The sequence below is a fragment of the Cetorhinus maximus genome, chromosome 29, assembly GCF_964194155.1.
Source record: "Cetorhinus maximus chromosome 29, sCetMax3.hap1.1, whole genome shotgun sequence".
NCBI classification, from domain to species: domain Eukaryota; kingdom Metazoa; phylum Chordata; class Chondrichthyes; order Lamniformes; family Cetorhinidae; genus Cetorhinus; species Cetorhinus maximus.
This window is the reverse complement of record NC_135907.1, coordinates 20459637-20472467: the sequence shown is the minus strand read 5'-3', so window position 1 is coordinate 20472467 and position 12831 is coordinate 20459637. Positions and strand designations below refer to the sequence as shown.

At 40.9% G+C, this 12831-nt stretch overlaps 1 protein-coding gene across 1 annotated transcript in view; it reads right to left on the bottom strand.

Moving 5' to 3' along the window:
- Positions 1 to 954: 954 nt before the first annotated feature.
- Positions 955 to 12831, bottom strand: part of LOC144669513 (kinesin-like protein KIF18B) — an 81619-nt gene continuing 69742 nt past the window's right edge. The window contains exons 14-17 of the mRNA XM_078531981.1: positions 9516 to 10110; positions 7665 to 7778; positions 5100 to 5173; positions 955 to 1863 (exon numbers count right to left, since the gene is read on the bottom strand). Of these exons, the coding sequence (XP_078388107.1) occupies positions 1721 to 1863; positions 5100 to 5173; positions 7665 to 7778; positions 9516 to 10110 (926 nt within the window). The 3' untranslated portion in view covers positions 955 to 1720. The remainder of the gene's footprint in view (positions 1864 to 5099; positions 5174 to 7664; positions 7779 to 9515; positions 10111 to 12831) is intronic.

Genomic DNA, 12831 nt, shown 5'->3' with positions numbered 1-12831 from the left:
AGCAAAGAAAATAAAATGGAACAGAGATTATCATCTGAAATTGTTGAACTCAGTGTTGAGTCAGGAAGGCTAATTGAAAGTGCCTAATTGAAAGATAAGGTGCTATTCCTCAAGCAATCTGCTGCACTGTTCCAGTGAAACTCAATGTACGCTTGAGGAATAGCACATCATCTTTTAATTAGGCACTCTGCAGCCTTCCAGGCTCAGCACTGAGTTCAACAATTTCAGGCCATAATCTCTGTTCCATTTTATTTTCTTTGCTTCTTTTGTCTTTTTTCTTTCAGTCAGCAGCACACCTGCTCTAGGCACATCTTTCGTTTCCATCCTTGCCCATCACCATTCCCTTTGGCCCTATAAGACCAACTCCTCTGTCATTCAATCTCTCCTGACTTCCACCCTATCACAGGCCTTCTTTTTGTCTTTGTCCCACCCACCCCTTGTTCAAAACCAATTTCATCTCTAACTTTTCCCAGTTTAGATGAAAGGTCACAGAGCTGAAATGTTAACTCTGCTTCTCTCCATAGATGCTGCTGCCATAACTTGCTGAGTATTTCTAGCATTTTCTGTTTTATGTAAAAAAAAAGTTGTGGTTTCATTCAAATAGAAAGAATGCTGCCCTTCCTCATGCTATACAATGCTGCATTCCTCACTCTGAAAACTGCCACACAAGAGGGTAACCAACATTGGATAAGATCAATATATCTCAACAAAGGCAGTGGAACTGAATCCTATGCCACAGATCAAAGAGCAGAAACCATGCCATCTCAAACTTATCTCTGCTCTGTCAAAGGTGTTTCATATTGTAAAACATCACCCCTGTGCAACATATGCTACCAGAAAATGCTAAATAGAGAAAAGAAAAACTACCAAGACCAGCAAAGATTTGTTTTACAGAACGCCATTGACTGCAACACACACTGGGGAACAGAGTCGCAGGACATTGCAGAGCCAGCTGGATATCGGAGTAAGATTTGGGGAATGCAACACTTCTTTGCACCTAATGATCTGGATCTGACAGCCACTCCTGGAAGTCATTCTGTATGTTAAAGGATAAGGAGTAAGGAGCTTGTTGTCCAATTAATTTTCATCTAAATAATCCGTTTGTCATGTTTTAATAGGATTTATTTCTCATCCATTTTGCAGTTTCCCAAATATGCCTGCAGTTTAAATGGCTTTAGCACATCCAATATCAAGTAGATAAAATCAGTTCTCCCTATAAAATAGCATTCTAATTTGTAAAGTAATAAGAAAGCAGATTTACAGCAAAGCTGAGTGATATAATAATGGGTAACAAAGATTAAAAAGCAACTGTACAATCTTTCAAAAGCCATGTACAGCTTTGCGACAAGGCTACCTTGTTCATTGGGAAAATTTCACCAGAATTCAGCAAGGCCATAAGATGAAACTGGAGCACAGCACACAACTCCATCAGGGAACATGATAAAACACAGTTCACAATCAAATTTCCTGCTGGCCATCTACAGAGCGAGGCAGAGAATGACCACAGAGATATCCATGATCCGGAGCTCCATACCCTCCTGGAGAAAAGTGGTGAATTATGATGGGGAAAAAGGCATTGATGCAAGATTTAACAAGGTTGAAAAAAGTTAAAAGAATTAACACTATTCAAAATACTACAAGATGATAACTTATGCAGAATCTAGACAAGAACAAACAAACACAATTAATTACTGTATCATGCCTTCAGAGGAGATACTGGTCAGAAAGCAAATGCTTTATTTGAATTCTTCGAATTGGATTGCGGCAGGAATTTGAAGTCCTGGCTGACTGGGAATGTTGGCAATTCACTGCTGATCGTACCTTTCTTGCCCACCGGACGTAACCTTGGGCTGCTGTATCGTGCTGTGTAAGGAAAAGATGATTAGGCTACGCATGATAATTGTACTTAAAATGAAATCCACCCTACCTATACTTGTTGCTTTATGTCAAACAGTTATGGATGGAATCTCAAACTCCATACCACTTGGACCCAGGGTCAGGTGTATGGATCACTGAAGGGATATTAATCAATTGATTATTATTGGCAGTCTTCCTATTCAATGAAAAGGTTCCGATAGCACAAACCTAAAAGAAGAAACATTTTGCCGGCCTCACACGGAAACCTGGAACATTCATTAGAATTCTATATATTGGGAGGGAATAGGGAGTAATTGGTATAACTCTATTTACTTTGTTCTGTAAACTGTGTGCTCATCAAGGCAAGAAATGATTTTCTCTTTGCACCCAGGAAGCGCTCTTGGATGAACTGCAACTAGGATTGCGGGGAGAGGTGGAGAAGTCAAATCCCATCCTGTTTCAAAAGCTGTAAATGTTTCAATGCTGAACACACGTACTCTCTCCCTCTCCAGTGCAGTGGAGTGAAGTTCACAGGACTGGCTGAAATCCTTGAGTTTTAAAATTTCATTGCACTGAGATTTCTGGTCCAGTCCTGATCTGTTGGGTCTCCAGCTGATGTACAGTAATTTGTGCTATGTTTAAAACTGATCTGCTTCACCTGGTATAAATGGGGTGCTAGCTAGTGCAGTCCATGGGCAGTCTGGTGATCTCCTCCATGGCTATTGATCACTGAGGCCAGACTTGGTGCAGGCATTTCTATAATTCTCTAACCTGTTGGTTTCCTCATAAAAAAAGCAACATGGAGATCCAGTGGGTGGCAGAGTGAAGGTGAGATTTTGCATTGCTACATTTGCACTTTAAAACAGGACAGAGGCTGAACCAAAATTAGGCAGAAAGCAAATGGGCGCAATAAACCACTGTCATGATGTGTGGGTGGACCCCTCAGGCTACTGGAGCTCCTGTCAGAAACAAGTGGGGTATTAATGCACGCAAATTGGGGAGGTAATGATGAGATTAAGGTGTCATATTCCCATCCCTGCTCGCCTGAACACCATCATGTTTAGCTCCTAGTCACCACCATGGCGATTCAAGTTGGGGTGTGAACACTGAAAGCAAGAATTCAAGGGATCCTTAGCTGCAGTTGGGAAAAGCTGGATGGAGATTCGGAAAACATTTTTGTGGCATTCACTTGTGGGTTTTGAGCTTTACAGAATTCCAAATGTAAAGCCTTTGCTGCTGTAAGATGAGCGCTGCTCTAAAGTGCTGTTTCCATTCCTGACGCTTTCTCCGCCCCCCCCATCTTCGCTTGAATTTTGTTCAACCACCCTCAGTGTTCCCTATGCTGGTGGATCCTCCAAATTCTAAGCTGTACCCAAAGGGCTAAAATGCAAGAACTCTGACTGCTGTCAATGTCTGTGCTACTAAAAGTGGAAAGCAGCAGAATGCTATCACATCATTCATTCCGATAGAATTAGGTAGGTTTTCACAGTGCAAATACATGAGTGTTACAAACGGGGCAATGCACTGGGGAGTCAACAGTGGATGAGGTGAACTACAAATTTAAGTCTGCTGCAAATTTACTTTGATACATCAAGGTCTGGGCTCAAGCCAAAGAGTAAAGGCATTCAGGGCTCCAAATGTAACTCTAAATTGATGTATCATTGCTTCTGTTACTCCTGAAAATTAGGTAATTTTCATGGTTAAAAATAAACTTTATTTACTGAGGTCCACTACATCTAGGAGGAGGTCAGTTCTTAATTCTTCACTGCATTGGCTGAAATTAATCAAACAATTTTGAACCTTCGAACATTAAGCACAGATGCTAACATTTATTCTATGCTTTGGTTGATCCCAACCCTTATACTAAGGAAGGAATAAATGTTTGCATCTGTGCTTAAAACTACATACAGTTCAAATTTCAGTATCAGCAAGCAAGGCAGCCATTTCTCGCAGACTGCAAAAGTCGCAATTGAACAGAAAACCAAAAAGAGAAAAAAATTAACATTTTACTTATGATGTTTATAAACAGTTATATTTGCCCAACATTTCATTTGATTTGATGACTAATTTCTACTGGCTGATGGAAGTCACTCTGAAAATTTGAAGATCTTTTCCATAGGCTAAGACCAATTGTAGTAAAATGGTTAAAACATGGAAAATAAGAATTTCTGAAGTTTAAAATGGACCACTTTCCAAAAACAAAGAAAGCAAAGAACTTTTAGCAACAAACAGAATTGCTGGAAGGTGAGTCCACTCATGGTAGAGCAGATCCAGGTCCTATAACACTTTTAAACAGTCTCTTGCCAACAACTCGATATTTGGGTTTGAAATAGTGATGATGAAGAATCATTTTATTCACTTCCTAATACAATTTCCTAATTAAAATCACAGTATACAGACATGGACTTGGTCAATCAGCACTCTGTGGGACAATGAACTTGATAGTATGGGGTGAGCCAGAGAAAGAGGAACCATTTACAAAAGCAAGAGAGAATGCACAAGTCAAAAATCACACATAGACAAAGCCCAAGTGGTACAAAAAACGTCCCCTAGAAAGCCGCGGGACCTAATAAAGGAGTGAACCATTGGAGGTTCATCTACTGATGTAGCTAAGGAAGCTTTTCGGGCAAAGGGCAGCACTGCAGTAGAATGTTTGCAAGGTGTTTTATCCATAAACTTGACATTTTTATATGAAATTATCAAGCGATCAGTACATTTTCACAGACAGAAATTAACTATTTCTGAAAAGGACTAAAATGTAATGGTGCAATACACAGAACAAGTTAATCAAATACATGTCTATATTTGTCACAGAGATTATACCATGAGGTGTGAGGTATGATGTATTCTATTCAAGGTTAGAACAAGGGGGCTGTGGGTCAGTGCAGTGGACAGGGCAGAAATTATATGGCAGGAATTTTAAGGAATAGTGTTGGGAAAAGTGGGTACACAGTTGGGTGACAATTACATGCTTGGCTTCCTCCTTTAAAGGCTATGCCAGTAAACATTGGGCAAAGAAAGAGTAACGGCAAGAGAACAATTGGGTCACTGACTCTTTTAGTAGCCACCAGAGGCAGAAGACTTTAATCTCCCGCACCTGCCCTAGCATTTTTCCTTCAGTCTTGAAGCAAAACGCCAATCAGCACTATCAAAAGGAATATTTATCAGACCTCTAGACCACTAATTGAATATTGTGGGATGGTGTAAGTACATTGGACCCTGTTAAAATTCTTTTAAGATACCTGACAATGGTCGATTTTTGCAGACTTGTGACCTCCTAGATTTATTCTGGCCATTGATGTGGGATGAGATGCCACTAGGAAATAAAAGGACAAGGGCAAGAATGATTATTTTGTGGGATTCTACAAAGAGCTTACAGAATGAAGCACTTACCTTTAAACCGTCATAAATAAGATGGGCTTGAAGAAAGCAAGTCCTCTTGCTATGACTTTCAGATTCAGTTTATTACAGTAACTATTGAAAAGTTTACTTATCTTAAACATCTGTTCTCAGTATCTAGGAATATTATGTTTCAATCTAGTACCAATCAAATGCAACTCTGCACTTGTTGGAAAAATTTGCAGTCAGCTGCTCTTCGAATGAAAACTGGGTCCCACATAATGGGTGGAATGAGAGCTGCACTGATTTGCCCTTCATCACTGCTAACTCCTGACCAGGAGGGCAAGCAGCTGATGGGCTCCACGGTTAAGGTCAACACTCCATCATGTGCAGCAGGCTGCTTAGCCCAAGAGCATATTTAGCGTGAGGTTTCCAAAAGTTCTTCCAGAAAGTGGCACACAGTGCAGACCGTTATTAATCTGGGAAAAATGACTTTCTAACTGAAAAATCATCACCAATCGAGAGAAAAACACCAACGCTGCTGAGCAAAATAAATTCATTTCAACATAAAGGGCAACTTCACTAGGGTGTTTTTTTCCTGTGGGAAACTTCTCTATAGAAGTGGTAAAAGTCCCTGATATTAAGTGGGGCCCAATAGCTGTCATCAATTCTACAGGAAATTCAACCCTGTGGCAGCTACATCGATACAGATTCTGCTATCACCAGAGTCAGGTTTGGGTGCAAATTAAAAAATGATATAGAGCCCAGACACATGCAATGAATATACCCAGCTTCACAAATACTGTTCATAACACACAAACTATATGCGAATAGCATCTGACTTACTAAGCAAAACGTAAGATGAAAATAAAAATAAAATAAGAGTCCAGAACCAGAGGGTACAGATTTAAAATGAGTGGCAAAAGAACCTAAGATGACATGAGGACAATCTTTTTTTATGCAGTGAGTTCATTGCCTCAAAGGGTAGTGGAGGCAGATTCAATCCTGGTTTTCAAAAGGAATTGGATAAGCACCTGAAGGGAAAAAATCTGCAGGGCAATAGGGAAGGGGCTGGGTTTGTGGAACTAGCTAAATTGCTCTCGCAGAGAACGGTCAAGTAGACGACAAGTCTCCCTCTGTGCTGCAACCATTTTGTGATTGAATACGTGTTAGTTTTTGATGTTGGGTAGGATAAGTACAATACTCCAATTATTTTTTGTACCTGCGATTACATTTACAGAAGCTGTTTTTTTTTAAATAGAGATATTTTTCAAAATACAAAATGAAACAAATTAGTATCAACTATTTCTTGTATTTGTTGCTGAATTTTGGCAATATTTTTAGTTAAACAGTAATTGTTGCAAACATTAAGAAAATTGTGTCACTTGCTCAAAACATTGGTGCCTGTAGGATTTTCCTGACGGAGTGCAGTAGTCCAGTGATTAGTGCCTTAAAGCACAAATTCTGCATTCACCTATTATGGGGAAGTGCAGAAGCAGGCGCGGGCAGCCATGCCTCTGATCAGCGCCCCCAATAGGGGGCGCACCGCCATTTTACGTGGGCGGGCCAGCTATGCGCTCCCAGTGCAGGTGGGGGGGGATTCCCTCAGTTGAGAGTGCACTCTTTCACACGCGCGTGAAAGAGCGCACTGATCTCCCTGAGGCTAAGTGCTGCCTCAGGAAGATCAGCTTCAAATTTTAAAGTGTTACAGATACAAAAACAAAATTTCCCTGACATGTCCATCACTTTCAGTGAAACCTTTATTAAATATTTAAAACTCTCATGAAACCTCATCCCACCCGTGGATGAAGTTTCATGCTTTTTCTTAAGCCCGCCAGGGCTCCCGGTCTGCCCGCCAACCTTAAGGTTGGATGGGCTGGTCCATTAATTACGTGAAGTACTTTTTAAATGGCCTCAATAGGCCATTGACAGGTCGACGGGTGCACAGCTGATTTGGCTGCGCCCCCGCCGACCTGAAAATGGAACTTCCCATCAGGAGTTTCCACTGACGTCATCCCATGTCGGCAAGCGGGCCCTGCCCCCCCGCCCTAAAGATCCTGCCCATGAAGTAGATATAGTGCCATGGAGGCTCTTAGTTTTAAATTCACCCCAATCTTCCCCAAAAAGAAATGGCTACTGTGCAAAACGCCACAGTGCTCTATAAACAGGATTCTCTCCACATTCCAAATAAAGGTCTTGGTGGTAATCAGCCAGGATTGAATATAATTGCAGTGCAGGCTCGAGGGGTTAAATGATCTATTCTTGTTCCTAACTGGTGGATGAGCACTTACCATTAATAGCACTTTATCTCTAAAAACAACAGCATGTTTAAACTAATCTTAACTTTTTGCAAAAGTTAACAATAGCGTCTCAGTCCAAGATTAATCCTTTAAAAAACGCTTGTAGGAATCTTGGAACATAATCTCAAAACTAAAGCCTGCTATGAATTCCATATGCAGTTGACAGACCTTAAAGACCTTCTCTTCCGTTGCATTGTTGGCCTAGTGGCAGACACTGATGGATTTCTGCCTCTGAACAGCGCTCCAGGCTGATTCAGAGATGTAAAGTGTGGCAGCACCAACCTGCAAGTGTGAAATAAAAGAACAGCACTGAGTGAAACGGGAAAAACAGGGAGAGTCATAAGGACACGAAACTTAACTCTGCCTTTTTTCTCTCCGCAGGTGCTGCTAGACTTGCTGAGTTTTTCCAGCATTTTCTGTTTTTGTTTCAGATTTCCAGCTTCCACAGTATTTTTCTTTTATTTTATGGAAAAATAAAGGCCTGGAAATAGATGATCCAGCCACCCTCTTAGCCAGGAAATGCTAAAAAAAAGCCAAGGTGACATGTGACCCTCCATCCGTCATAAGGTCAGAAGTGGGGATGTTCGCTGATGATTGCACAATGTTCAGCACCAATTGTAACAACCCAGATTTGGAAGCAGTCATGTCCATATGCAGCAAGACCTGGACAACATTCAGGCTTGGGCTGTTAAGTGGCAAGTAACATTCACACCACACAAGTACCAGGCAATGACCATCTCCAACCTGAGAGAATCTAACCATCTCCCCATGGCATTCAATGGCATGACCATCACTGAATCCCCCACTATCAACATCCTGACGGTTACCATCGACTAGAAACTGAACTGGACCAGCCATATAGGCTGGGGATTCTGCAGCAAGTTACTCACCTCTTGACTTCCCAAAGCCTATCCACTATCTAAGAGGCACAAGTCAGGGGTGTGATGGAATATCCTCCACTTGCACTCCACTTGAGTGCAGCTCCAAAACACTCAAGAACCTCAACATCATTCAGGACAAAGCAGACTGCATGATTGGCACCCCATCCACCACCTTCAACATTCATCCTTCCACCACCAATGCATAGTGACAGCAGTGTGTACCATCTACAAGATGCACTACAGCAACTCATCAAGTATCCTTTGATAGCATCTTCCAAACCCATGACCTCTATCACCGGGAAAGACAAGGGCAGCAAATGCATGGAAACGCCACCATCTGCAAGTTCCCCTCCAAGCCACAAAAAATCCTGACTTGGAACTATATCACCGTTCCTTCACTGTTTTGTTGGGCCAAAATCCTGGCACTCCCTTCCTAATAGCACCGTGGGTTTTCCTACAACACATGAACTGCAAGGTTCAAGAAGGCAGCTCACCACCACCTTCTTACGGGCAATTAGGGATGGGCAGTAAATGCTGGTCTAGCCAGTGCTTCCCTTGAATGAATAAATTTTTTAAAATTAAGGACGGAGGAAAATCTGGAAATCTCTCCAACAAGATTTCTTCCCAGTATACTAAGAGAACCTAGCGAGGGATACCAACAAATCAATTGTCATAATATGCCTAAAACAGGTCTGGTGCTCTTGTATTTTGGCAACTAATCATCATATTCCTTTTTGATATTACCACAAGTTCATTTTCAAGGCATTTCATTCTTGCACAGCAGCTAGCATGTCATTACACTTTTCAAAGCTGCCAAGAAACTGCAACTGAAACTGTCAAAGTTCCTGCAATTTTTAAATTTAACCAGATAAAGCCTTGATTACTAATGATATGAAGAAGAGTCATATGGACTCGAAATGTTAGCTCTGTTACTGTCTCCACAGATGCTGCCAGGCCTGCTGAGTTTTTCCAGCACTTTTCTGTTTTCATTTCAGATTTCAAGCATCCTTTGCAATATTTTGCTTTTATTTTGTATCATGATTTTCCTGTTTCAATGATGCCTAAAAATCTATTGGGATAATACATATGAAAAATAAATTCAGCAGTATAAAGAAAAGTAAACAAAAAATAGACAAACCTCTGTAGAAATGAATTATTGGTCTGTGGAAAGGCGTCATGGCTCACAGTGACTTCTGGTCTCTGAGCTGTTGAAGGACCAATGGTTATGGTTGAATCTAAGCACGCGTGATCACCTGCATCTGTGGTTTCAAAGGTTTCATTCAAATTCGGATTCTTGACTGCCATGGAAACACAGGTGGCCATGGGGAAATTACGGCCATTGGGAGTGATGATGGTTGGAACAATCCGCTCCTTGGTGACAGTTAGTGGGCAGTTTCTTTTTGCGCGTTGTTGAGCTGAGGTCACCAAGTTAGTTCCTTCGTTGCCAAAGGTATTGCTCCGATTTGAAAATGGTTGGGTCTCCTTTGCGCACATTTTTGGCACAATGGTCAATGGGTCAGTTCTGGTCCTTTTGCGTTTTCTTTGTAACTCAGGCATTGAAGAAATCTCATCTTTCGTTCGCCTTCTCTTTAATGGTGATCGTGCCTTGTGGGGTTGTTTGGATGGTGACCTGAGCTCTGTTAGGCACCGTTTTGTAGGTGGTCGTTTCCGTATGCCAGCCTTTAACAGAATCTGTTCAGTTGATTGCGTAGCTGCATCTTTTTCAGGTGGAGCTGAAAGACAGGAGAACAAAATTAAGCCTGATCATTCAAAAGGAAAACATCCAAATGTGATATAATTTTATATAGTAATGTTCCCAAACTGTCATCCCCAACATTATTCATGGGTTTAAAAGGTGGGAGTATTCAGGCTTGTGAAGGCTACAATCTGTGCCACTCTTAGTTCAATCCTACAGAAGGGAAATGCTGGTAGTGGGATTCAAATTCAGGCCTTTAATTTGGTTGCTCTGTAGTCTAGTTATACAGTTACTAATACTGATTTTGAAACTTTTGATGTTCTAGTTGGGACTCCAATACTCTAGTTTCATGATTAAACAGAAGTACACAATTCATTTAACAATGTTATGAAATGTCCCAAAGCACATCACAGAAGCATTATAAACCAAAGTATGACACTGAGCCACATAAGGAGATATTATGACAGATGACCAAAAGCTTTGTCAAACAGGTAGCTTTTAAGGAGTATCTTAGAGCATGAAAGTGAGGTAGAGAGGCAGAAAAGTGTGGGGGGAATATTACAAAGTTTGGGGCCCAGGCAACTGAAGACATAGTCACCAAAGCTGGAACAGTTAAAATTAGATGCACAAGAGGCCAGAATTAGAGGACTGCAACCAACTCAGATGGTTGTGAGGCTAGAGGAGATTATAGGGATAGGATTCTCTCAAGACTGTTCAGCTACCATTCATGGCTGATCTCTATCTCAGTTCCATTTACCTGCCTTTGATCCATATCCCTTTATACCCTAAAATAAAAGCAAAATACTGCAGATGCTGGAGGTCAGAAATAAAAACAGAAAGTATTGGAAAAACATCGCAGGTCTGGCAGCATCTGTGGAGAGCGAAAGAGTTAACGTTTCGAGTCCAATATGACTCCTCTTCAGAACAGTTCCGATGCTGCAAGACCTGCTGAGCTTTTCCGGCACTTTCTGCTTTTAGATCCCTTTATACTTTTACCTAATCAAAATCTGCGTAATCAAAATTTCAACTGATCCAGCTTTTTGAGAGAGGTCCAGCTTTCCACTATTCTTTGTGTGCGTAAGTATTTCCCGATTTCACTCCTATATGGTCTAGCTCCAATTTTAACATTTGGTCCCCCAATACTCTATCAGGGGAAATAGTTTTTCTCTAAGGAAAGTTCAGGGAATATGAAAGGAAGTAGTCAGCAACTTCCATTATATTTAAAAATAAAAGAATAAGGTCACTCAGATATATCAGTTTACAAATCAGTGGAAGAATAGAAGAACATCCAAAACAGGATGTAGAACAGGGATAGGGATAACTGTACAAAAAGAATTAGTTTTGAAAAAAACTGGTAGAACTCAACAATTTGTATCCATGAAGTGCCTATAACATAATGATTATAGTTATGTAACAAACATGACAATTTATCGTTCCTTCTGTGCAATTCCCCAAATTGAACACTAACTATATCCATAACTGAGTGAAGTTCAAACTAATCTCTGCTCTACAGTTCTGAAGACTCATACGGACTCGAAACGTTAACTCTGTTTTGCTCTCCACAGATGCTGCCAGACCTGTGTTTTTCCAGCACTTCTGTTTTTATTTCAGATTTCCAGCATCTGCAGTAGTTTGCTTTTATCAAACTAATCCAGCCAGAGAATGAAAACATTTTTAAAAATTCATTCACAGGATGTGGGTATCATTGGCAAGGCCAGCATTTTCTGTTCACCTCCGACTGCCCTCGGGATGGTGCTGGCAAACCATTTTCTTGAATACAACTGAGTGCTTTGCTAGGCCATTGCAGAGATTGAGTATTGAGAGTCAACCACATTTCTATGGGTCTAGAGCCATATACAGATAGGACAAACAGCAAATACAGTACTATATAAAGGCAGTATACAAATGCTTATTGGTTAAGAAGTCATCTGTGTACACCTTACAGTTGGAGGTGCAGTCAATATTTCTCCTACAGACCATAAAGCAGGCTACTTAGATCACTTGGTGGATTAACACACTTCCTGGTGTTATGGCAGGTCCCAAAATGTTTATTACTCCTGATAGAAAAGTATACAGGTGAATATCAGGTGAGCGAGCTTGCGCTTAGCTGTGACACCCACCACCTTCCCAACTCCCTTCCAAGGTCAGATAGGTAACTGCCATATTATCTAGGCTCATAAATGAAGGACGAGTGAAGAACTGGAGAGCAGCCAGCACCTATGGGCCTGCAATCTTGCAGGATTTGGCTCCTTCTGGAGGAGAAATTGAAAAAAAAATAAAAAACCAGATTTATATTTAGCTGAAGGTTATTTCATGAAACTGTGGTCGATTTTGTGGTATTACTTGAAATCCGGGAAGCCTGTAAGAACCCATATGAGATCATTCTGTAATTATTAATGTCTGAAGATACTTCTGATTGTACAGGCTAGTTTGCTGGCAAAATACAAAAATACTTTCAGCCTATTGCCCACTAGGCTGAACTATGCCTTCTGCACAATACCTCCTGTTAGAACCACATAAAGACCTTTAGCAACTAAGCTTGCGGTCGCCTTGAAGTGCTGATAACAGAATTCTCGAGCACTTTAGTCACAAAATACCAAATCTAATTGTGAATATCTGATAATTTATGGAGAACTTAAAACATTACTACCAATCTTGAAGGCTGGGACAGGGTCTGTGTGACTGCTGATAAAGCCAATTTAGCAGCAGGTGATGTGGTCAGTGATTTTCTTGTTTCTGCAGCTGTAAATCAGGAAAT